The sequence below is a fragment of the Manihot esculenta genome, chromosome 16 (assembly GCF_001659605.2).
Source record: "Manihot esculenta cultivar AM560-2 chromosome 16, M.esculenta_v8, whole genome shotgun sequence".
In the NCBI taxonomy this organism is placed as follows: Eukaryota; Viridiplantae; Streptophyta; class Magnoliopsida; order Malpighiales; family Euphorbiaceae; genus Manihot; species Manihot esculenta.
In genome coordinates, this window is record NC_035176.2 from 8,792,549 (window position 1) to 8,820,109 (window position 27,561).

The 27,561-nt window shown below is 32.4% G+C and overlaps 2 protein-coding genes across 4 annotated transcripts; one reads left to right on the forward strand and one right to left on the reverse strand.

The window, feature by feature from the left end:
* Positions 1-1,912: 1,912 nt before the first annotated feature.
* Positions 1,913-3,602, forward strand: LOC110604206 (extensin). Of its 2 annotated transcripts, none has more exons than XM_021742342.2 (3): positions 1,913-2,073; positions 2,174-3,052; positions 3,251-3,602. In XM_021742342.2, exons 1-3 carry the CDS (start codon positions 1,989-1,991, stop codon positions 3,280-3,282), a joined length of 996 nt encoding a protein of 331 aa, XP_021598034.1. In that variant the 5' UTR covers positions 1,913-1,988; the 3' UTR covers positions 3,283-3,602. The 2 variants fall into 2 exon arrangements, with proteins under 2 accessions (XP_021598034.1, XP_021598033.1); XM_021742341.2 differs by having other exon boundaries at positions 1,914-2,073; positions 2,171-3,052.
* A 159-nt stretch (positions 3,603-3,761) lies between these two features.
* On the reverse strand, positions 3,762-11,916 carry LOC110604205 (ent-kaurene synthase, chloroplastic). 2 transcript variants are annotated; one of them, XM_021742339.2, is made up of 15 exons: positions 11,711-11,916; positions 9,813-9,868; positions 9,416-9,701; positions 9,160-9,340; positions 7,447-7,664; positions 7,241-7,361; positions 6,674-6,771; positions 6,363-6,583; positions 6,131-6,243; positions 5,922-6,017; positions 5,345-5,560; positions 5,117-5,258; positions 4,653-4,898; positions 4,253-4,553; positions 3,762-4,080 (listed from the first exon to the last, which is right to left on the reverse strand). In XM_021742339.2, coding segments are annotated over exons 1-15 (2,346 nt in total). In that variant the 5' UTR covers positions 11,760-11,916; the 3' UTR covers positions 3,762-4,078. The 2 variants fall into 2 exon arrangements, with proteins under 2 accessions (XP_021598031.1, XP_021598032.1); XM_021742340.2 differs by lacking the exon at positions 11,711-11,916 and adding an exon at positions 10,511-11,691.
* Positions 11,917-27,561: the final 15,645 nt, after the last annotated feature.

The window sequence follows — 27,561 nt, forward strand, 5'->3', positions numbered from 1 at the left end:
ACAAGTATTACTTTTGTAGATAAATTTCAAAGAGGCTATAATGTTCATAAAAAATTTATAACACTGAAGCGATGGTACATTCTGCGAATCAAAAGTTTTATACTCACTCTCAACAGTCTTCTGTCCATTCCAATGGTTTTCAACATCAAATGCGATTTGTCACCAAAATTCCATAAAACAATAAGTTTGTCAAAGGAAACTACCAAGCGAATCGTCGCCAAGATTCCGGTAATGTGATAAGTTCATCAAAGAGAATCATCAAGGCTATTCGTCACCAAATTCCTGCAAGGCAAGAAATTCATCAAAGAGAACTCCCAAGGCAATTTGTCGCCAGAATCCCACAAGGTGACTAGTACATCAAAGAGAACCATTCAGTATCGAACTTAAAGATTCGATCACTAAAGGAGGACTACTTATGTAGATCGTTATTAAAATATATTAAATTTAAATCTCAGTAATCCAAATCACATTAATTATTCAGGTACTCTATAACTTTTAATAAAGTAATAAAATCCTAATCACAACATAGCATTATCTATGTCAAAATATTATGCTTATCTATTTAGGATTTCATATCATATTTAATGTAGGATTCTATATCCTATTCTACGTATAATTCAATTATCTCATACAATTCTAATAATATCTAAATTCTATTTAATACGCTATATAAGGAGTTTACAACATTCATAATTAGATATGTTATTCTATAATTAATTCTCTTATTTATTTAGTACTCATACTGAATTAAGTATCGAAGAGGTTATCCGACCAATCCATCCGATATTTTCTTTTATTGTCCAGTAGATAAATGAAAAAAATATGATAAGAACAACTTCATTTATAATAATATATAAAATAAAAAATTACAATGAGACACTGTGTTGATAATATGTTTTCATCATTAATTTGTATTATTACCGTCATTAATTTAAATATTCAATGAGTTAAATCCAGATAGAGATGGCAGTAGTCGAAATTTTAATAGGATGGATTTGAGTAATTATAATCAGATTTGGGACGGGTTCGGATTTAAAAAATAATACTCGCTGCGGATTCGGATCGAATTCGAATTTTATGCATAGGGTACCCACCACCCTGAACCCGTCTATATAAATAATTAATTTAATATAAAAAATATATTTTACAATAATAATTATAAAATTTTTTATATTTTTTTATTTAAAAATTAAAATTTAAATATTTTTTAAAAATATTAAATTTTTTAAATAAAAATTATTAATGAAAAATATTTTTTATATAAATTATTAATTAAAACATATAAAACTAAACAGATAGAGTACCCACAAAAATTAAATTAATTGAATTCGAATCTGATTTATATTAGTAATTTTTAAACTCGTCCTGAACCCAATTAAAATTTAATCTATTCCAAATCCGATTACTCTATCCGTTTACATCCCTAATTTCAAACTGTATAAATGCGTAAAAAAATTGGCTTGTAATTAAATTTCAGTAAATTAAAACTCATATGCCACCCTTGACAAAATTAAAGCACCCAAGTCATTCATCCTAATTTCAATATGAACCAAAAGAAGAAGCCTAAGGATACAAGTGAAGAAAGAGAGAGCTGTGAAGGGTTTGAGTAGAAAGCAAGCAAAACCAAAAACCAACACCAAGATCTTTGCCAATATGAAGGCAAGCATATATGCCAGACACACTGCATACAGATCCAAAAAGACAAAAACAAAGAAAAGATTATTATTTATACTACACCTTTTAAGCATTTCTTCAACTGCACATCTCTAAGCAAAGTGACTGTGTAGCAAAGTGAAGCTGCTAAAGAATCTCTTTTTGCCTCTTGTTCCTTCTTGCCCTTCCCTTTCAACTATTCCAGGGCTTGTCCGAGGCTCTCTCTCTCTCTATGTATATATGTAAGCTTCTGCTTTGTGTCTTCTTGGGTGTTTTCATTAACATTTTACTAAGCTAGCTAGGTTTGAGCTGCTTCTCTGGTTTCTTTCATAGCCATGGAAAGGAACACTCCCTTCTACTTCTCCAGAGTTTCCCTTGCTATATTACTGCTTCTTCTTGCTATTGCTGCTATTAATTGTGGTAAGTTTTTTTTTTTTAATAATGAGAAATGTTAAGTTGAGCAATCACTCTATTTTGCATGCATGATATTTACACAATTTTTATATTAATTTTTTAGCAGAAGCAAGAAAATCTATGCATCTACTCAGAGGCCAAATGCACACAAGAAGCTCAATAATCCAACACATAGAGAAATTCAAAGTGACAAAGCACTTTGATTTGGCTTCATTACTTCTCCAAAAAGAAACTATGAATCCTTCTAGCACTAGCCCTTATGTGAGTTCACCATTTACTTTGCCCCCTTATGACTCATTGCCCCCAATTCCATTGCCTGAAAATGCCCCTCCAAATTGTATTTATCCCCCAAATACCCCTCTACCTCCTTCCACAACAATTCCAACTCCTAATTTGTCACCCCCATCATCACCCTTCTCTTATATTCCACCTTTTCTTCCCATCCCAAGCCCACCTCCCAGCCCGATCGGTATCGTACCTAGTCCACCCGAAACTACGCCTTTCCCTAACCCACCTGAATTTGTTCCTAGCCCGCCCACTCTCATTCCAGGCCCACCAGAAATTGTTCCTAGTCCAATAACTTATATTCCGAGCCCACCTTATCCTGAGTTTAGCCCACCTAGTTATATCCCTAGCCCACCAACTTTTGTTCCATCTCCAACAGGCTACATTCCGAGCCCTTTTCTACCACCGGTGGTGTACCCGCCGCCAACAGTTCCACCACCACCTAGAACTGTTCCACAGCAGGCCTTGTGGTGTGTAGCCAAGCCATCGGTGCCAGACCCAATAATTCAAGAAGCTATGAACTATGCTTGTGCATCTGGTGCCGATTGTGGCTCGATACAGCCCAATGGGCCTTGTTTTCAGCCGAATACGTTATTTGCACATGCTTCCTATGCTTTTAATAGTTACTGGCAAAGGACAAAGGTCGCTGGTGGCACTTGTTCCTTTGGTGGGACTGCTATGCTTGTTACTGTGGATCCAAGTAAGCTTTTGTTTTTTTTTCTTTTTAATTGAGATTTAAGTTAAAAGAGTAATGCTATTGAGAGTTTAAACTCATACAAAAGAATTTTAACAAAAAAAAATTGTATATTTTAATTAAATTTATATAAATTTCAATTTAAATATTTAATATAATGATTATTAAGCTCATTCCAGTCACTAAAATCCACTATGATTACAGGTTTTGATGGTTGCCACTTTGTATACTCCTGATGAGATCAAGACAACTTTCAGTGTTTTGAAGAAGCTAGAAGGAAATAGTCTAGAAAAGGAATCTCATTTTCTTTTCATAAATTAATAAGAGAGATAGGTTTACTCTTTTTTTTTTTTATAAAAAATCATTCAAACCTAAAAAATTTTGTAAGTAATTCTATTCATAGATTTTGTTAGGTGGGTTGTAAATGAAAATGAAATTTCCCTTTTCTTTATTGAAGGATGACCCACCCTTTATTTCTTTCTCTCTCTCATGAAATTTGTGTAAGCAACATTTGTTGAATCATTAATAAGATATTAATGTGAATATTTGTTTCCACCCATTTTTCAATTGTGATGATTTTCTTTTGGATTAATGGATAAATTCACCTTATCCTTATTAAAAATCTATTCTTTTCAGAAAGGGGAAAATGAAAGAAGAAAAAAGAGAATTAATTTAGTTAAGATAAAGTTGTGAATAATCAAATTGACCACAAATAGAAATCAAAAGTCTCTTTAATTATCAGTATAAAATAAATTAAAATAGAAGCATCTTTTGTCACATGAGAGCATGTGATTGAAATTAAAATTAAAGTATAAAAGATCTAATTAAGAGCACAAATGAGCTATTTGCCTTAAGCCTAATTAAAACATAAGACCACAATGACTAGGAGATATTAAATGGTAGGAAAATATTTTTATAAACTAGCTTTCACCGGTTACTTTCCTGCACAATAACTAGCTTCACCCTTCTTTTTTGTTCCAAGTGACTTTCTTCTTTAGTAACACCCTTCACCAATCTTCGTCCATGGATTCTCTCTGCAACAGACAAAGCTGAATGATCAATAACTCAACACAATAATTATCAGATTTTAGCATACAAGGTAGGCTTAACAAGGAAACGATTGAAATGATTCGACTCAAATGCACAAAAAGTTGTTTATAGTTGGATTTTAACAAGGAACTGAGGAAGTTTGTAGCATTTACTTACAGTTCATGAAAGAGAGGGGTTCATTAATTACTGCATTTGCAGCATTCATCATCTCGTCTAGGGTGAATCCATCATCATTCATGTAAAACAAATGCAAAACTCTGATCATTTTCCAAAACAAATCCTTGCACGGTCTAGGGATGATGCTATTCTTCTCCTGCAAAACTAGTCTCAACAGCTGTCTCCTCTGGCTGCTAATCAAAGCCTGTAATTTTTCGATGGCCTCTTCTTCAGTTACAACATCACTTCCATGAATCATGTGCAATGAGACAGCATTCAATTTGCCTTCACTTGATTCTCTCTGCAATTTAAGACAAACCATTAACAAACAACTGCATTAGGAATGAGTTCGGCAACTTCAATTTCTCTTTTTTTTTTTCCATTGAAAAGAATCAAGCACCTGAAAGCCTCTCCAATCATTGAGTAGACGCCCACAAGTACTCATAGTCTTAAACAGATCATGAAATTCAGGGTTTCTAATTTCCTCTTCTGCAAGTTTAGGCCCGACAAAGTACAGGGCTGGAAGGACAATTGGTCCTAAAGCAAACGACACATATCCATTAGCCATATATTCATCGAGTTTAGGCGTCGCCTTCGTTCTTGACCACTGAGATTCTCTAAGCATCGACTTTAGCAAATCCAACCACTGCAATGCATACATAGATCAGCTCATCTCTGTTCTCTAAGCTACCTTGTAAATTCCCAATTCAGAGCAGTTTCTTTAAGGCTTATAGAATTGAACATAAACATGTTGATGAATGTGGCTGAAACTAAAAGGATGCATAATTATTTTTTTCAGAGCTTCCAAAAGGTCCTTAATAGGTAGTGACAAGGGATAAAATGATCAAAGAGATTTTATCTTACGATCTCAATAACATGACTTGTCACTTTACGTCCTTGCCATGTGAACGCTTTGTCTCCAATCTCACAAATGGTGCTGTGAAGTGCTGAAAATATGATCTCAACTTGCTCTGAACAACATTCGGTGCTGCTATCTACATCCCACCTGTGTTTCATTTCGTATAAACCATGTTTTTAATAGGGAATGATGACCCAGAAAAACTAAGAAAGCAAAAGAGGAAAAGAACATACTTTTCAACCAACTGGATAAGGTTTAGCAATTCCTCCTCAGAACCTCCAACATCAAAGAAGTCGTCAATAACAGTAGTAAGCACTCCATTTTTCGCCCATGACATGCGAGCATCAGATAGTTCAGGAGCGAAGAGTGCAGCTGCACCGGAGAAGTAACAATAACCCAGCTTCTGCCTAGCAAATTTTAGCTTGTCCAATCCGTTATCCACAACCCACCTGTTTACATATAGATACAGAACGAATATCAGATTTCTCCACTACAAAATTGATGAATTTTACTTTAGATATGATTGGTGAATTTCAGGATTATAAAGAAACAATAGTCAAGTTTAAACAAAGGTAATTACTAATGAGTCTGAAGGAGAGCAGTAGGTTTATCTTTTAAAGCACAAGTAATAGAAATAAAAGGGGAAAATCCAACAAGAGCTAATATTCAGTTCAGCCAGAAACTTTTCATTAACTTTCATTTTCTATTTTGACTCATGCACTTGATTGTCAAAAATTGACCTTGCTGTCATGAATATTTCATGAAGATTCCAGACAACATGTATCCAAGAAAATTATGTAGAACATATACCTGCCAAGATGTTCAAGTTCTTCACGATGAATTGACTGGCAGGCATTGAAGTCTTCTACCGCCAGTTTAAGAATATGTTCATTCCCAATGTTTGAACTAGCAAATGGAAATAAATGCACAAGAACTTAGCAGTACATAAATATATAACTAACCAAATTAAAATTTTTCTTGGTAAAAGAGTAACAAAAAAAGAGACAATTTGAGTATACCGATATGAGGTTTTTAAAATCCTTGTTTCATCAACACTATAATGCTCAATGCATCTCCTATGAGATAGGCGGTCCAAATCAGCACAGTAAGGAAAATTCAGAGCATCTTGAACCTGAAATGGCAAAAGGTAGCCAGGTAAGAAATTCCACTGGAATGAAAATGGCTGCTGTGATGTGATAGAGCTAGCTGGCTGAGGGACTTGACTATTGCCAACAAGTCGGAAAAAACTACCTCTGCAGTAATATGTTTACCGAGTCTGTTGGCATAAATTGAACCACTGGATAATTCCTGTTTCAGGAAATCACTAGTCCATGAATTTTGTTTTTCCAGAAGTGGTTCATCTGGATAAATTATCTGTGAAGCTTTGCATAACTCTAAGGCACTGCTTGTGTCCTTTAAATATCCTCCAAGTGAATTTAAGAAGCGTTCCTCTGTGAACTGAGTTAACATATCTGCACCATATGCTAGCATGATTAGAATTTTTGTGATTAAAAATATTTTTAGAAGTTCCAATTATCAACTCTGCTATCTTAACAAGATACCTGATGATACATCATATCCATTGACACGTAATAATCGAAATGCCATTGCACAGGTGGTACAATCTAGAAATATTTCTTCATTCCCCTGCAGCCAATATCTGTTTCTTTGCTAATTCAAGGTTCTCAGTGATAAAAATAAATAATAATAATAATAATAAAAAGAGCAACCCAAATAACCTTAAAATTGATAAATCACTTTTCCCATTTTCAGAACTTCTTCAGAAAATTCTATGACCAATTTTAAATAGTATAATTTTACGCATTTTTAGGATTCTTTCAAAGGAAGAGTTAAAGTTTATCTAGTTCTGCTAAATTATGTCAATGCGTGATGGATTTTATTGATAGAACCCTAGAGTTATATATTCAGAGTTGGTTATGACCTCTTACCTAAAAATTGAAGAATTTGGCCAAATGTCCTAGATTAATAAATAATTTGGCGTAGATAAACCAAGAAAATCCATTAAATTTAGGCAGAATTCTGAAAAAATTCATCAAAACATGGTGGTAAATTCAGTTCTCTATAAAACTACCAGAACAAATCATTGTAAAGGAGACTTTGGATATTACCTGTATGTTTCATCCAGAATGAATTTTATTTCCTTCCTGAAATGCCGATCAATTCCCAACCTTTCAAGAGTGTCAACCATAAAAAGACGAGCATATATGTCCAAAGGGTAAATGGTTGGAACTGGCAACAATAGTAGAAAGACATTAGTAAATAACTTTGAGATTTAAGAGTACACATGACATTATATAGGGTTAACTGGATGAACCTGCATTCCCAAACTTCTCTAAGACTGAATGCAGGTAACGAAGACAATCGGCATCTTGAACGTGACTAAAAGCAGCAGCAGTGGTGGATGGTGAATTGAATAGTGACCCATTATTTCTTTGATAATTCATGACCATTTTCCAATCCTGTAATTCTCCAAGTCCTTCTGAAACATATGCCAAGTAGGCTTTTCTTGCTTCTGTGTTCCCACCACAGCCACTACACAGACCACATAAAAGATGACCTTTCCAATGTCAGTGCTCTAAAATGAATATATATTTCTTCTGATAGCAGTTATGATTTTTATGCAACATAAGCAGTTTCACTATTTGTATGAGTAACAATGAGTAGCACTGGACCATATAGACCAAAATGAAACAAAGGTGGCAATAAGTTCTCTGACTTTTTTTATTACAGAAATAACTCAAAGTAATACTTAGAAAAGAGTTTAACTATCAACAACTTAACAAAATTATTGATTGAAAACAAATACAAGCCTTGCTTGAAATAGTCATTTATATGAATAATTTTGAATCTCTATCTCACAAAAAAAAACAAATGTATTTTGCATAATCCAGAAAATTATTTTGGTTGACAATCTCACAGTGACAATGACTAAAGTTCACTATTGAATTCCGAATTAGTAAATTATGTTAAAAAGTCTTTAAAAAAAAGTTTAATATAACTTTGTAAAATATTCTGTTTTCACATTAATGGGCTGACGGGCAATATAAAAATAACAGTAGACAACCAAAATACATACTTAGGACATGTAGCATTTGTTTGAAGTGAGCTGACAGCTCAAAGGAAAGGTATGAGACTTCTTAAAGGAATAAAAAATATAAAATGAAAGGCAACTTCTTCATGCTCAGGTATCTTGTAGCCCCTCCCACCCCCCCTCCCTTCCCCTCTCTCCCCATTCAAATCCCACTCTCTAGCTCTATCTTCTTCTGCCTTTGCCTTGCCTAAGCCATAAAACTATCGCCCTGACACAGCAGACATGATTGTGGATCCAAAATCACCATCCCATTTTGCCGGTTGCATTTCTCTGACATTTGATGCATAGGTTGCATTTCCATAGTTCATACATTGCTTGAAAAGTTTTATATGCACAATTTTTTTTGAATTTCAGGAATAAATACAGCCTGTTTTTTCCTAGTCTCTGAAAATTACTTGACCAGTCTACCAAACAAGTGATCAGCCAACCTAAATTCTGAGCAATGTCGGATGAGCTTGAATGGCTTCATACTTATTGCTGAGATATTAGCAGAAAATGGGAGGATTATCGATTATGTAGTGGTTGTAGGCTGTGTTTTTCTGTTCTATGAACCCAGATGAAGGAAACAAAAGAAAGAAGACGATGAAGGTCAGAAAATCAGCACCAAGCTTGGATATCATGAAAAACAGATGAGAGAGAAAGAAGAAAGAAGCTTGATTATTTTCTCAAGCAAATGGGGATTATATGCTGTTAAATTACATCAGGTATGGAAATACAACCAACAAATCCTACAATCAACCAGTAATCACAGCTTCATTCTATTGCTATAATACAGCCTACATCTCTTCAAAATCCTACCATTTTCTCCTGATATTTCAATGCTCATGGTTGTAGTCTGAAGAACTAAATTTTGAAGCACATATTCTTTTGGAAATAATCTTTCTCAACAAACACATGAAAGCAAATAAGATAGTTTAAAAATCAGTAGACATGTACCTTCTAAGCTCCAAATCTCTCCTGCAAATCATTGCATCTATGTATTCTGATTTCAAAGGCAGGTTCAAAGCCAAATATTTAGCTTTGTCAAGCATACCAGGGAATATTATGTCAAATCCAAATGGTGTATGTTGCTTCTGATCAGTCAGTGAACCAGAATTCAACTCAATAAATTGGAGGCCTGAAACAAAAGAGAGAATAAATATTCACTTTTTTATATTTTTGGCCAAAATATGAATTATAAACTTATTAATACCTTTATTCATTTGATTTTCACCAATGCCCCATCGCTTCAAGGCAAGGACACATGCTAATGTAGATGATAGAGCATCCTTAACTAATAAGGGATGGCGATGAGGTAGACCCCAAGAGCCATCACTGAGTTGATTATCGACTATCCACTTTGCACACTCAGGAAAAAGGGGAACACTTGAGGAATTTGGAGATGGAACCATTGCCACCCAAGCAGTATCATATGAAGAAACCGAAAGTTCGATCTTATCAAACATCTTCTGAATCCTTTCCTTAGTGCCATCAAACCACTAAATGGATAAAATAGTAAATAGTTTAATACAATATTATTTCCTTTTACTACTGCAAAGGATATAAAAGGGAGTATAATATCAACAAATGGTAGGATCAGAATCGGATACCTGAACTGATGTATTGATTTCTGTGACTGAACCAGATCGAGGGTCTCTCACATTTGCTTTTGAAAGATTATTAGAAACAAAAAGTCAATAAAGATTATCCATGATGAATAGCTTATACAATAGCAATTTGAAAAAATCAGAGAATGAAACACCAATCTTGTTATTTATCTCAAGAAAAACAAGAGGGGAAAATTTTTGCTTATTTATAAAATTGCAAGTCAATTTTGCGAAGGAATTGAATAGATCTGCTCACTGTTATGGTACCAACTCAAAAAAAGATGAACGGCGAAACAGATATTTGAAGAAAAAAAAATACAACAAAAACAAGCCTTATCAAGTGCTATTTTCACATTGAAATGTTTTTTACAATGGTAACATATTTTGTTAACCATGCCAATGGAAGTTATTTGTCTTTTGCAATTGACCAATTAGCTGTTTTTACAAGACAATATAAATCTTAGACTTGCAATCATTGATTTCATGGACCAAACAACCATTATAATGAAGAAAAGATCTTTCCAATGGCTTAACTTCTTTTTGTGGATAACTAATTCTACCTTCTCTTATCTTGTTTACACATTCATTTAAACATTTTAACATCCTCATTAACAAGATGATTTTGTGGATTAGCCTATTTACTTTGTTCTTCAATTATGAATGTTCAACATTTAAAAAAAAAGAAAGGAAAATAATCTCACCTCCTTCATCTTGCTCTACTTTTAAGACCATTGTCCTCTATAACTTAAGGAAAAGCAAATAAGCTAACAAAATCGGCACTGTTAACCTTTACTGTAACCCATTTTCATAACCCTCAATAGTAGTTGAATAAAATATTCCAAACTTTGTTTTTGGTTTTCGCTTTTCCTAAACATCGTTCTCACCAAAGCTGCAGCATCCATGTCCTTGGACACATTAACATCTTTGTTTCATAAGTCTTTCCCTCTTGAAAAGCCATATTTGCTGTATGGTAAGAGTTTTAGATTCACAAGTGGGAAAGCAATCACAGCTGTATGAATGTTAAGATATAGATCATGCACGGTTCTGCTTAGGCAGGACCATGACTAGGTAATCGATTTCTCTTGTTTCTGATGAGAGACAATTAGGGCCATGACCAAGCTGAAAGAACTCAACTAGTCAGGCAGAATGGTATTTAAGCCTGATCCGTCTAGATCCAATTCAAACTGAAGACAAACGCCAAAAAGAAGCTCAACAGTTGAAGAAAAGGAGATTTGAAACTTGGTCTTGATGCGCTCTGGAATAAGATCAAAAGGCTAAGAAAAAATAGACTGTTGATATAATTTATTATTTAATACCAAGCGCTTCAACCCCTTTTTCCCATTTTTTGGGTTTCATCTGTTTTTCTACCCACTATATGATTCACTGAACTAAATTTCACACAATTCTAGTAAAAGGTCCAATTTGGTTCAATCTTTCCCCTAATTTGTTTACTTCTTCCTATTGCTTTGACCAAAACACATCATCTTTTTTATTAATTTTATATTCTCAAGTGGAAGTCAAATTGAATTCATCTTTTTTTGTCCCTTTCACTCTTTTTTAATCTCGTGTAGCGATTAGAGGAAAGAGCCAGTATGAACCAAAATAAAACTGCAAGAATGGTTTACCCTTCTAACCAAAAAAGCAAACAATAAAATCATCAAACATCTGCAGATCACAATAATAAACCTAGAAAACAAACATCTTCAACCAGAAAACAACCAACCAACATTTCCAAGAATCTGTAAATCTGCAAAAGCAGCTTAGAAAACAAAGAATATAGCCAAATTGTACAAGAAATGAAAGAAAACAAACACTCAATCAAAAGAAGAAAAAAAAAACACATTTCACACAACCCTTCAAATCTCAAACCAATAACCACTAAAAAAGATAAGAGAAAGAACCTGGTATGGAAGAAGAAGGGAAGAAACTGGAGGAGCTGCTGGAAGACATGACAATGCCAAAGCGAATTTAGCTTGCAGTGTCTTGAAAAGAACAGAGGAAGAAACAAACAAAGCTTATAGAAACAGAGGAATAGAGTTTTTTTTATAAGTGGCCTCTCCAATTCACTAGTCACTGTCGCAGGGAATCAAAGAGCGTAAAGATACGCTTCCTAGAAAGGACACTTCGCACTTTGCAACGGTAAGTGTATATATATTGTCCCGGACGTGTCCAGCGCACTTGCACTATTTAATTTTTATATTAAAAAATTCACTTATTAATTTTATAATTTTAGATATTTTTATATATTTTTAATTTAAAATTATAAATTACATCTATTTAGCCATCAAAAAACATAAGCTGTGATTTTATTCACAGGTTTACGAATAATATCAGCTCATTTTGAGTTAGATCAAAAAGTTTAGTTCATGTCCTTTCTTCTCATATAATTTTTTTAATTGTTGTAAATTAAAAATATTTTTGTCATTTTTTTAAAAAGTAATAATAATAATTTTTTTATTAATTTTATAATTAAATATTTTATTATTAAATTTTTATATTTTAAAAAAATATATTAATTAATTTTTAAATTTTTAAAAATTTATTAATTAATTTTTATAACAGCAATATTTTAAATTTTTTATAATAAAAAAATATTTAAAATATTTTTTATAATACTTAACATTAAAATTAATGAAATAATAATTAATAAATTTTTTAAAATATTAGAAAAACTAATATATTTTTTTAAAATATATTCTTTATTATAATAAAGAATATAAATGTGTGAATTTATTATTACCAATATCACATAAATAAATTTTCCAAATAAAGATTAACGGTTATATTTGTAACCGTATTTATTTATCTATGGAGAATTCACAGAAAAAAAATATTTACAATGCAAGAATAAATATTGTATATAATAAAATTAAAACTCTAATCTTCCTTGATAATAAATAAATTGCAAAAAATATTATATACAATAGTTGAATCAATCTCACGTATAATAGATTAAAAATTTGCTGCTATTTTAATAACTACTAGAATAGTACGTACCTCTCTACTACAATTGAAAAATATTATACTCACATAACATATTCATATATAATTTTACAAATACTATCTCTAACTACTAGAGCAATAGTAATAAAGAAAAATTAATTTAGCTAAAACACAGAACGCATTTGGTTACTCGAAATTTCAAATTGATGATACATATTTTTATATGTTTTGTGGAATATATAATTTATTCTTTCAAATAACCACATTCATATAACAACTTTATAATTAAAAAATATATAATATAATATAATTTTGAATGTATAAAATATTAAAATAAATATTATATTACATAACTAAAATAAAATATTAAATATATAATTTGCACCACCAGTAGCATAATGATTGACTAAAAATCTCCGATATCAAATTTGATTACTTAATTTTTTTTTTCAAAATTAAAAGATATATTAAAATATAGGACTATAACTCTAAGAAAATAGAGCTAAAACTACAGCCCATCAAAGAGTACAATAAAGAAATAGGATTTTAAGATCAAAGAAAAAGGAAGTCCATGCACCACAAAATTAAATAATAAAAAATAAATTATACTATTGAAAAATATTTTTTATGATAAAATTTTAAAAAAAATATTATTTAGTGCCTATGGAGAAAATGATCTCTCAATTTTAAAAAATATATTAAAATAGTCTTAATATTTTAAAAAGTCTATTAGTTAATCTCTTCATTGAATTTAGCCGTTAAATATTATAAAAAATTTTAAAATACCCCTAATATGAAAAGATTAATTAGTAAACGATATAGAGGTACCAATCAGTAAACTTTTTAAAAATTTAAGAGATCGACTAATAAATTTCTTAAAATTATAGAGACTAAATAATAAAATATTTAACGAAAAAATTATCGAGAAAATTAATCAGTAGACTTTTTAAAATATCAGAGATATTTTAATATATTTTTCAAAATTAAGATACTAACTAGTTAGTTTCTTCCTATTCTATCGTAGGTAGGGGTGAACAGTATTCGGTTCAAACTAAAAAAATTGACCGAATCGAATCAATTTGAAATTTTGGTTTGGTTGTTTATATATTTCGGTTCGGTTCGATTTTTAATTTTAAAAATTTTGGTTATTTCGGTTCAGTTTGGTTTTCATCAGAAAAAAAATTAAAAAAACCGAATCGAACCGATTAGTGATAACAATATATTTTTTTAATAATATAGAGAAATTAAATCATATTAAAATTAAAATATTTTAATTAAATTTTAAAATATTAAAAATAAAGTGTAAAAAATAAAAAAATTATTACAAATCGAAATCGATCAAACCGAACCGAATCGAATCGAATCAAACTGATTCAGTTCGATTCGATTTCTGACCAAAATCGGTTCGGTTTTCATAAACACTAAAATTTCAGTTTTCGGTTTATTCGGTTCGGTTCGGTTTTAAACCGAACCGACCGAATGCTCACCCCTAATCGTAGGAACTAAATAATAACTTTTTTAAAAAAAATTTTAGGTCAAATATTTTTTAAATATAATTTTTTTTCACAAATAAATAGATTCTAAAAATATGCTTTCATCGAGACCTTAAAATAAAAAAATTTAATCTCCTACGAATTTTATTTCTCTGACTTCCCTTCATAGCTTCTTCATATTACTCTTTGTTTTCCATATCTTAAAAAAAAGGGAAATATTAAAGATGTTAACATTTATTATACTCTTCTAATTGTAATTTGCTATATATCTTTTATACATTTTACCGGTTTAAAAAAAATTAAATCAGTAATTTATAGAATAATTTATAATATAGTCTATGAAATTTAATAAAATTTATAATTTAACCCATTTTTTATTAATACTAAATAATTTAGTCTATAAATTTTTATTTTATTAATAAAATAATTATTTTGTTAAATTTATCGTTAATTAATTATTAATTAAAAAAGTCAATTTAAATTAAAAAATTAAATTATTATAAATATAAAATTATAAAGATTAAATTGCTATAAATTATTAAAATTAAAAAATTTTAAAAAATTAAATTATTATATTCTAACAGTCATTTTAATAGAATGACTAAAATTTTAGAAATTAAATTATTTATTATTAAAATAATTATGACATGAATTTTTTTAAATTTAAGAAATTATATTATAAATTACTCCAAATTATTTAAGTGAAGTATTTATTTAAATTTGATTTATTATGAATTAATATACAAATAAATGGGTCTGTATGAAAAAAATAAATAAATTTTAATATTGTTTTAAATTACAGTGAATTAAATCTACTTGAAAATTTTTATAAGAAATATTTGTCTGAATTATAAAATTAAAAGTGAATATTCGGCCGGTTCGTTTAAAATCGAATTGAATTGAATAAATAGAAAATTAAAATTTTAATATTTATGAAAATTAAATTAAATCAATCTAATTTAATTCAATTCAGTTTGATTTGATCGATTGAGTTTTTAATAAATTTTTTTATTTTTATATCTTATTTTAAATATTTTAAAATTTAATTAAAATATTTCAATTTTAAATATATCTTTAATTATATCTCTATATTATAAAAAATAATGTATTATTATATTCGGTATAATTTTTTTGATCGAATTAAAATAATTAAATTTTTAAAATTAAAAATAAAATAAAATTAAAATAAATAAAAAATTAACTCAAAATTTTAAATTAATTTCATCTGATTAATTTTTTTTAATTTAAACCGTTCGCTCCTAATTAAAAACACAGATAACTATTATGTAAAAGTTATATTTGGACTAAGAATTTGTCGTTAATGAAATCGGAATATTTAAGAATGGAAAAATCTGGTTGGAGTTCTAAACGATGCAGAGAAGCGCGTTCTCAGTTCAGAACGTCAACTGAGAACGTGCGCGTCGTAGCCGGTGTGAATTTGATTCGTCATTCATTTCATTTATAGTATTCCAAATGGAGAACGTGCTTCCTACATGTAGTTGGTGTGAATTTGATTCATTATTCTAGCGCTCCGACTCCGAGCTATTGATCCAATTAGAATTTATTAATGATATCCAACCAAGCCGTGTCTTTAGGAAAATATATTTATATGCCGTGTTAATTTTTTGACCAATCCCCAATATATTATTTCTTTTAATTCTGATTATGCTTTGTGATTCGTTATCAATCTAACCAGTATCCTCATTTCTATTTTCTTAAATAAATTATTATTATTAAATTTTAAAACTTAAAAACAGAGAGAAAAACATGGAAATCAGAAGTATAACAAAAAAAATAAATAAATAAAAAGCCAAAACTTTTTCTAAATTACAGAAAAAAGTTAAATTTCACAAATTTCACCTTTTAATTTAAATTTATTTATAAATTATTATTAAAAAATTAAATAATATTAAATAACCTCTCATTAATTATTATTTTTTAAATAAATATTTAAAATATATTTTAATATTTAATAAAATTTAATATCTTTAATATGGATATAATTAAAAAATTAATAAAAAATATTTTTTAATATATATGAAAAAATAAAATAAATAAAAATTATAAAAGAGAAGAAATAATAATTTAAACACTTCTGCATAGTTTGTTGATAAATATGGCCTCTTAGTTAATTAATTTATGATTAATTTATTTTTTATATTTGAGATGTTAAAAAAATTTAGTTAATTAAAAATATTTTTTTAATTAAAAAATTAAATTATTTTTTTAGAATGACTCTTTTTTGAAAGTGAAAATCTTTTTTTATATTTTAAATATTTTATTAAAATTTAAATATATAAATTTATTAATATACTTTATTTTTTAAATTATAATTAAATAATAAAAATTAAATTATTTTATTAAAAAATATTTTTTACGAAAAACAAATATTTTTTTAAACAAACAAAGCATTAGTGAACATTTTAATTGAGCATAAATATATAATATTTTATTATATTTGAGAGATTCTTTTAAATGCGACAATTTCCTTAATTAAAATAAACAGTTTGAAATTAATAATTTTACACGAATTTAATTTAATAAATTTTTTTAAAAAATAAAAAATTTAATTTTTTTAACCAGAAAGAAATTTATTTTAAAAGAAATGAAAATTATATATAATTTTATAAAAATTTATTTAAACTTTTTATTAAATAAATGAAAGTAGTCGAATTTCACAATGACTGCTTGAAAAATTCTACCACCTATTTGAGTGTATATATCCATCTAATGGAATCATGACACACGTAATTTAAAATGAAAAAATTTTTTACTTAACGCCCTTATAAAACTACATTTTAATATCAAAATTTATTTTTTATTAATTAAATATATAAATAAATTTATATACACGATGTAAAAGTGACTATTCGGCCAGTTCGATTCAAAACTGAACCGAACTGAATAAATCAAAAATTAAAATTTCGGTATTTATAAAAATCAAATCAAATCGATTTTAAACAGAAAATGAATCAAATCGAACTGATTTAATTCGATTCGATTCAGTTTGATTTGATCAATTTAAATTTTTAATAAATTTTTTACTTTTTACACTTTATTTTTAACATTTTAAAATTTAATTAGAATATTTTAATCTTAATATATCTAATCTCTTTCAATAATATATTATTATCATTAATCGATTCGGTTGGATTATTTTTTATTTTTTTAATTAAAATCGAACTGAACTAAAATAATTAAAATTTTTGAAATTAAAAATCAAATCGAATTGAAATAAATAAAAAATCAAATTAAAATTTTAAATTAATTTGATTGAATCGAATTTTTTAGTTTGAATCGAATATTCATCCTACCCTCATGGATGGTAGAATTTTTTATGATTCTTAATATATAAGTAGGTTTAACTACTAATAATTAAATGAAAGCGACCATCAGAATAAATTTAAAAAAAATGAGAGCTGAGTGTTTCTGACCAAGCTTCATTTTCTATATTATCTATCCCTTTCCCATGTTTTGTATTGATGCATGTGGTTTAGGTATGATAAATTAATAGAAAAAGAGGCAGCCACAGGATCAAGGCATAAAAATGTGGTTGCTTCAAGGATCTTTCAAGGTCAAATAGTTTCATTTTATTTTTGTTGGGTTAAACAGAAACACAACTTTAGATTTAAAGTTTAAATATGTTCCAACTTAGTCAAATATCAATTTTTAATTATAAAATGTTATTGCTGTAATTTTTAAATATTAAAACTTATCTATTATTTTTTAATTAAAATAAAAATAAAAATTTTAAAATTCAAAAATTACAACAAAAAATTCTTAATCTCATTTTGTTAACCCCATGTTAAACATATCTTAAGAGTGAAGTCGAGTGAGTGCTTGCCCTACTAATCTCTTAATGGTCATATAAAGACCGGTGTGTATAATTTGGTGAAATTAAATCCTTTTTATTATGACCCGCTATAAAAGTAACAAGGTAAAATGTATACTTAGCATATCTGGGAGATAGAATTAGCCAATGGCTTGTTTGTTTGGCTTACAATTATTATGGCTTGATGGCTATCTGTCAAGGGCTTAGTGTAAGCAATTCGACATTACAACTTCCTAACCTTGTGCTTTCACCTTGCTACAAGCTTTGACTTATACTACATGCCAATACTGGTAGGCTTACCGATCACTCCATGGCACTCAGAAGGTTTTTGTGGCCCTGCAACTTCTTACTTTGATTTTATGATTTCAAAGCTCTCATCATTTTTTTTTATATAAATACCCAAATGAATGAAGGTATTTGAAAACCTTATGGTTGGATAAAGAAGATATAAGATAAGATTACTTCTATAGCCTAAAATCAATCTTAACTTAAAGCCTTATTAACTTTAAGATTTGAAATGTGTAACGACTCAAAAATCATACCGCTACTGGTGTTAGGATTCAGATTAACTTAAGGTCATCGGAACTTATAGCAAGCGTACTACACATCTTGCTATACCTGATATAATCCCAACATAATTTTAAATTATAGATAAAACGTTATCATGAATCAAACTCAGTATGTGCATATAAACATAACTGTAAATATAAATCTATACTAAAATATTCATCAAATACTCCAGTATAGTCATCATTACATACCACAATTCGATTCAAACATAACATAAAAAATTTAAAACTTTTTACATACTAAGATTATTGACAAAAGGATCATAAAAAAACTTTGGGCAAAACACAATACTAAACCATAATAACCTCATATATGTACGACTAAGTTATTACACAAAGAACTATACCCAAGAGATTCTGCTGAACTTACACGCTAACTCTGTTCCTACAAACTTGGGATTAGGGGAAAAGAACAAGCTATAATAGCCTAGTAAGTAGAAACATGTTATAAAATATCTTAACGTAACATATGGTTAAATGTATGCGTCATAGCACAAATAATTCACAACAAAATGGACTTATCACTAGTAATCCCCCATAAAATCCAATAGTGTTTAGCTCACAACAGATGCTCCTCAGGACTTCTTTTTAAATATAATATGCTCATAGTGTTAAGAGCGTAAAATGGACACTCTGATCTTTCTCTTACATAATGCCAGAAGTATAGAATGGGTCTCAACCTAGACTTTCATATTCTTTATATGTAAATATATTGTATCATGTCATGAAAGCTAGTGGGTCATCCAATACCTATCCACAATAATAATTAAATATACAATGTATCATATTCATGAATTTGATGCTGAATAACCTATTCAAATATATATGGCATTCATGATGCATGAGCACGCTTAAAATATTTGATTTGATTTGATTAAAATAAGAATTTAGTTTAGGTTAGACAAAAGTCTCGCTCTCTAGCAGTTATCTCACTGTTGGCCTCTAAGATCTCCCAAATTTGATCATACATAGACAGATTCAAATGAAGAACCAAACATAACTTTTACAACTTTTAAAACTACCTCAAGAAACCCTTAAAAGTATAATAAAAAATATGCTGAAAATAAACTGAAAACAGCTGAACAAGAGACTTTCAGTAGCAGGTTCGGTGGTCTAAAATTCAATTATAAACCCGAAAGTCACATTTTCAAAGGTAGGTTAGGCTGCCAGAGGTGGCAACCTACACAAGCAGGTTCAGCGGCCGAACTTGGTTATTTCTGCAATGTAGAATCCAATTCTACTTTGATGCATCAACCCCCAAACTCAACTACAAAAACACATGCAGAGGCTAGAAACCCTATTCTTTTCATCTTAGAAAACTTAAAACCACACAAAACTATCCGAAAGTTTAACATGCACTCATCAAAATAGGAATTCACCCATTATAACAAATTTTGAATTTTAAACCCTCAAGCTTTGCATGCATTGCTAATCCACTTAAACAATTTACATTCTTCTTTAAAAGTCTAAGATAAAAGAGAGGCAAAGATTTTATCTTACCTCTTTTGAAAAAACAATGACCACAACAAAATTTGGAGAGGAGGAGGATGTTTTGCATACTTTAAACTTAAAGCTCGTAATCCCAAGACCTTGATCATCAAAACTGAATGAAAAAACTGTGAATCCTTTGAAAAATTAAAGGAATAAAACTAAAATATCAAGAGCTGGGTTGGACTCACCTCTGCCTGAAATACAGAGAAAATGCTCTCCATTTTTGGGCAAGAAACTTTTTATATGTGAGTTTGCTAGCTAATGTTCGGTGGCCAACTTGAAGGGTTTGCTGGCCGAATACTAAAATTTTTCAAAATTCATTTAAAAAAAAAAAACACATTTCCAATCATACTTAAAACTCTCTAAAAGTTTATTTTACCCTTCTAAAATTTTTTGATTCCGAGATCCCATCGGAATTTAAAATTTCGACATTGAAATTTAGCCAGGTCTTAAATTCTTCCCCTTTTAAGATCATTCATCTTTAAATATCCAAAACAAAATATGCAGACACACGTAGAAACATGACACAATTGCACATATATCATAGAAACACATCAAGAACATAGAACTTTCTAGATACTTACTTCAGAATAGATGAGGGTACTGTTTAAGCATACTCTCTAGTCTCTGAGGTATACTTCTCTATATTGTGGTGATTCCATAAGAATTTCACCATTAGGGGTGCCAATGAACTAAACTATTCATGAGTTATTCGAGAATAAAAGTTTGATCGGGCTCGGCTCGTTTTCTAAATGAGTCGAGCTCGAGCTCACTTTTTAGGCTCGTTTAATAAACAAGCAAAGCTTGAGCTTAGCAGTATTCGACTCGTTTAGACTCGCGAACTGACTCGTGAACAAGTTCATGAGCAGGCTCGCGAACAAGTTTGTTTGCTAACGTTAATCCCACATCGTAAGTTGAAGGGATATGGGGAATCGTGACTTCTCTATAAAAGAACAACCCTTCTACATTTTTTTTCATTAGTTTTTGGTTCGAGAGACTTCAATCAAATAAAAAAAATTAATTTAGAAGTCTCTTAATAACCTTATAATTTAAATTTGTTTATAATTTAAATAAATTTGAATTATATTGAGCTTGTTTATAATATAATCGAGTTCAAATTCGAGCCTAAATGAGCTCAAATTCAAGCTTTTTGAATGGAGTTTGAGTTGGCTCGTTAATGTGATAAATGAGCTTATTATGAATTGAGCTCGAACCGAGTTCGAGTTTAATATTTATTTTATGAATCGAGCTCGAGCTCATAAATGAAGCTCGAGTCGAGCTCGAGCTTTTAAATTTATTTTCTAATCGAGTCTGAGCTTATCAAAGCTCGGCTCGACTCGATTACAGCCCTATTCACCATAAGAATTTTCTTATTTGTCAACTTTCTGACCTGCATGTTTACAATTTACACTGGCTACTCAACATAGGTGAGATCTCCTAGGATCTTTACATCAGGATCACCAAGAACCATGCTTGGATTCGATATGAATTTTTGTAATATGAAAACATGAAAAACCGAATGGATTGTCTCTATAGAAGCAGGTAAATCTAACTTGTAAGATACTTTTCCAATCTTTTAAAAGATTTCGAAGTGTTAAATGTATTTTGGAGCTAGTTTACCCTTCTTCCCAAAGCGAATCACCCCTTCATAGGAGACACCTTAAGAAATATCATATCTTCCTCCTGGAAGTCCACTTGCTTCCTACGGATGTCTGCATAAATTTTTTGCCTGCCTACTCATAAATGTTCTAATTCTTTCTCTGATAATGGACATCACTTTGTTAGTGATTTCCATTATCGCAGGTCTTGCTAAAGCCTTTTTTTCTGCTTCTTCTCAATAAACAGGTGACCTGCACTTCCTTCCATATAAAGTTTAGTAATGAGCCATCTCAATGCTAGCATGATAATTGTTATTGTAAGCAAACTCCAAGAATAGAAGATGTTGCTTCCAAGAGCCACCAAATTCTAGCACACATATCTTCAACATGTCCTCTGTGGTTTGGATGGTCCTCTATGACTGTCCATCACTCTGTGGGTGAAAAGTAATGCTGAAATTTAACCTTGTGCCTGTAACATTCTATAGACCCTACCAAAACCTAGAGGTAAACTGGGGTCATTTATCTGACACTATAAAAACTGAAGCCCTATACAATTGGATGATATCTTCCACATAGATTTATGCTAGCTTGTCCACAGAGTAACCACTCATAACATGGACAAAGTGAAAAGACTTAGTCAATCTATCAACTGTTTCCAATATTGAGTCATATCTATTGGATGTCACCGGCAACCCAACTACAAAATCTATTGCCACATGTTCCTATTTCCACTCTGGAATTAATAGTGAGTTAAGCATTCGATTGGATTCTGATGTTTCAACTTCACTATCTAACAGACCTCACAAGCAAACACAATCTAAGCCACCTCCCTCTTCATATAAGTCTACCAGTATACCTTCTTAAAATCCTCATACATCTTGATAGCTCTAGGGTGGACACTGTACCTGGTATTATGAGCTTCTCTCATAATGTTTCCTTTCAAATCTATGTCATCTGGTACACATAATTTGTTGCTATAACGGAGGATCCCTCTATTGTCAAACTTGAACTCACTATTCCTACCTTGTTGAACTACTCCTGCTATTTTCACCATCTTAGGGTCCTCATGCTATTTCTATGCCACTTGTTCTAGAAACACAAATGTCACTTTTATCTGTAACACTAAAGCACTTGTACTAGACAATTCTAGCTATAAGCCTTCATGAACTAATTTGTAAAATTCTTTTATTACTGGTCCTATCTCCACTAAAATCTGAGATAAACTGCCAAGTGACTTCCAACTAAGAGTATTTGCTACTACATTTGTAACGACCCCAAAATGGACCGTCACCGGTGCTAGGATTCAGGTCGGCTTAAGGCCGCCAGAACCCGTAGCAAGCCTGCTATACTCTCTGTGTACCTGTAAATCTCATACATGATCATACATTTTCTGTGCAAATAAAACTCTTTTCTGAACCAAGGCTTAACCTGTGCATGCACTATCACTGTACTCTGTACCCTGTACCCCTGACTAGAGCTTGCTTTAGGTGGGTTATTTCATACCTGTTAAGCCTGGTTTTTCACATACTCTGTAACACATATATACATACAGATCATGTACATAAACCAAAGATTTACAATACAACTATGTCAAGCACAATTCTAACTGAATACACAACTAGTACATCTCTTTAATATTACATGTCCACTCTAAGCTATTTCATAACTCTTCTCTCTTTCTGATACTCTTCTGGTCTTCCCCTGTGCACTGTACACTGAACCTGCAAGACTGGGGTGAAGGGAGTGGGATGAGCTCTATAGCCCAGTGAGTAGAACAGTAAAACATTCATTCAAACATGCTCTTATGAAATGCGTCATATCACAGACAATCCACATCAAGAGTAAACCTGTCACCACATAGTTCCAGTAAACCGTGCCAGGTCGTAGACTGGGGTCCTGGTCTTCCTGTCCTGTATATGTATATGTGTATATAACACCTGTACTTACCATTTGCCAGGTATAGACCGGAAACCTGGTCTTAATATACCAGCCAGGCCGTAGAATAGGGTCCTGGACTTTCCTATACTTGCCAGGCCGTAGAATGGGGTCCTGGACTTCCTGTCTGGAACTACTGGATCATTCAGCATTTTCCCACACCAACAAATAGGTATGCAATGCAACACCTTTGTGAATTCTAATGCAATCAACCTATTGCATAATCATGATGCATGAAAGATGCTAAAAGCAGGTAATATCTCAAATTAAAACGAGTAATAAGTTTAGTTCCACTCACCTCTGGCTCTGGACTGACTCTGCAGGTTCTGTAAACTCTGGAGCAGTACTCACTGCTGCTCTCTCTGGTTCCTCTAAGCTGTGGAAGCACAGAAAGACTCAAATGAGGGACCAAACTTACTCAAGAATAACTCTATTAAACTCCCCAAGAGTCCCCTTAATCTCACTCTAAAACTCATGCAAAGCATGCAAAAGAAAAACTGAACAGAACACTTTTGGCGGCAGGTTCGGCGGCCGAAAGTCCTCTCCAGAGACGAAACTCAGGCACCTTCGGCGGCCAAACCCTTTCGGGGGCAAATTTCGGGGGCTGAAAGGCACTCCAGAGACGAAAGTCTCTAACCTTCGGCGGCACCTTCGGCGGCCGAATCCCCCAAACCGAGCCGAACGTCAAAACTCTCGGGGGCAAGCTGTGGCAGCCAAAGCCACCATGCAACAGGTTCGGCGGCCGAATGAACCTTCGGCTGCCGAACCTGAGTTCATCCAGAACTCAGCCCCAACGGCAACCTAGCTCCTCCATCCCCTCAACCTTTCTAAACATGCATATATCACTTCCTCAACACACATATACTCAAGTATATGTACAAAGGGGTCCAAAACTATCTAAAACCCCAACAAACATATCAAACATAACACATAATCATGCTTACATGCATCAATCATCAAAACCATCATTTTTCGCCTAAACATGCATCTTTACCAAACCTCCATAAAACTTCTGTAAAACATTAACACAAGTTCAAGATCTTCACTTACCTCTTGTAAACAGGAAGATGAACGATCTGAACAAAGAAAATATGAAGGATATGGGTCAAATCGAGAGTACTCCGACATACCCTCCATCGGATACTCTGGATACTGGGAAACAGCTGGATAATCAAATCCTGAGGCCTGAACGCCTCCCTGAGATTCTCCCATACCTTCATCCATAGACGGATCAGTCTCCATGGCCTCCCTCACTTCCTCTGATCTACCTCCTCTAACAATCCCTCTTCTGCTCTCGTCTACAGACCTTCTAGGGTCTATTGACATGCTTTCCCTGCTAGATCTCTGAGACCTTGCCCTCGGCAATGCAGGAGGACGAGCAGCTAATCCCTCACTATCTGATGGGACTCCAGTCAATCGAGCTGATCGACGAGTTCCTCGCATCTTAACTCTCTGAAAAACAACACGTACTATAGCATATCAGCACATAAACATATATCTCAATCAAAATACACATGCATATGCATTTCATAGCATCAAAAACACAGGACTCAACATCCTATCCTAGTGGACATGATTTCCTATTGTGCTTAACCACCTGTAATCTCTATGAGCCCAACACTCTCTCTATAGGTCCGATCATATGAACCTAGGGCTCTGATACCAATCTGTAACGACCCCAAAATGGACCGTCACCGGCGCTAGGATTCAGGTCGGCTTAAGGCCGCCAGAACCCGTAGCAAGCCTGCTATACTCTCTGTGTACCTGTAAATCTCATACATGATCATACATTTTCTGTGCAAATAAAACTCTTTTCTGAACCAAGGCTTAACCTGTGCATGCACTATCACTGTACTCTGTACCCTGTACCCCTGACTAGAGCTTGCTCTAGGTGGGTTATTTCATACCTGTTAAGCCTAGTTTTTCACATACTGTGTAACACATATATACATACAGATCATGTATATAAACCAAAGATTTACAATACAACTATGTCAAGCACAATTCTAACTGAATACACAACTAGTACATCTCTTTAATATTACATGTCCACTCTAAGCTATTTCATAACTCTTCTCTCTTTCTGATACTCTTCTGGTCTTCCCCTGTGCACTGTACACTGAACCTGCAAGACTGGGGTGAAGGGAGTGGGATGAGCTCTATAGCCCAGTGAGTAGAACAGTAAAACATTCATTCAAACATGCTCTTATGAAATGCGTCATATCACAGACAATCCACATCAAGAGTAAACCTGTCACCACATAGTTCCAGTAAACCGTGCCAGGCCGTAGACTGGGGTCCTGGTCTTCCTGTCCTGTATATGTATATGTGTATATAACACCTGTACTTACCATTTGCCAGGTATAGACCGGAAACCTGGTCTTACTATACCAGCCAGGCCGTAGAATGGGGTCCTGGACTTTCCTATACTTGCCAGGCCGTAGAATGGGGTCCTGGACTTCCTGTCTGGAACTACTGGATCATTCAGCATTTTCCCACACCAACAAATAGGTATGCAATGCAACACCTTTGTGAATTCTAATGCAATCAACCTATTGCATAATCATGATGCATGAAAGATGCTAAAAGCAGGTAATATCTCAAATTAAAATGAGTAATAAGTTTAGTTCCACTCACCTCTGGCTCTGGACTGACTCTGCAAGTTCTGTAAACTCTGGAGCAGTACTCACTGCTGCTCTCTCTGATTCCTCTGAGCTGTGGAAGCACAGAAAGACTCAAATGAGGGACCAAACTTACTCAAGAATAACTCTATTAAACTCCCCAAGAGTCCCCTTAATCTCACTCTAAAACTCATGCAAAGCATGCAAAAGAAAAATTGAACAGAACACTTTCGGCGGCAGGTTCGGCGATCGAAAGTCCTCTCCAGAGACGAAACTCAGGCACCTTCGGCGGCCGAATCTCAATCTTCGGCGGCCGAATCCTTTCGGGGGCTGAAAGGCACTCTAGAGACGAAAGTCTCTAACCTTCGGCGGCACCTTCGGCGGCCGAATCCCCCAAACAGAGCTGAACGTCAAAACTCTCGGGGGCAAGCTGTGGCAGCCAAAGCCACCATGCAACAGGTTCGGCGGCCGAATGAACCTTCGGCTGCTGAACCTGAGTTCATCCAGAACTCAGCCCCAACGGCAACCTAGCTCCTCCATCCCCTCAACCTTTCTAAACATGCATATATCACTTCCTCAACACACATATACTCAAGTATATGTACAAAGGGGTCCAAAACTATCTAAAACCCCAACAAACATATCAAACATAACACATAATCATGCTTACATGCATCAATCATCAAAACCATCATTTTTCGCCTAAACATGCATCTTTACCAAACCTCCATAAAACTTCTGTAAAACATTAACACAAGTTCAAGATCTTCACTTACCTCTTGTAAACAGGAAGATGAACGATCTGAACAAAGAAAATGGATCAACTCCTCTTCAAACTCATAAAATCTCAAAACTTCAAAACCTTTGAAAACCAACAAAAACTCTGCATGAGCTGCTAAAAGGCTTGCAAATAAATCATGGGAGATGTGGCCAATCTTCTGGACAGGGTTTGGAGATAACACCTGTCCAAAATGCTGACTAAGGAATGCACAAGAGCTGGCTGGCCAACTCAGCTTCGGCTGCCGAATCGCATGTAAAACCATGCAACATTCGGGGGCCGAATCTGAGCTTCGGAAGCCGAACATTGGGCACTTTCGGCGGCCGAACTTACCTTCGGCGGCCGAACATGGCTTTTCTGCCTTGGTTCATTTCAACTCAAAACTTAGTTCCATTTAACTTTAAAACATACAACATTTCTTTTGTTAGAAAAACATAAATCCTACCCTTCTAGAGGATTCCGACACCCCGGATTCCACCGGACAACAAGAAT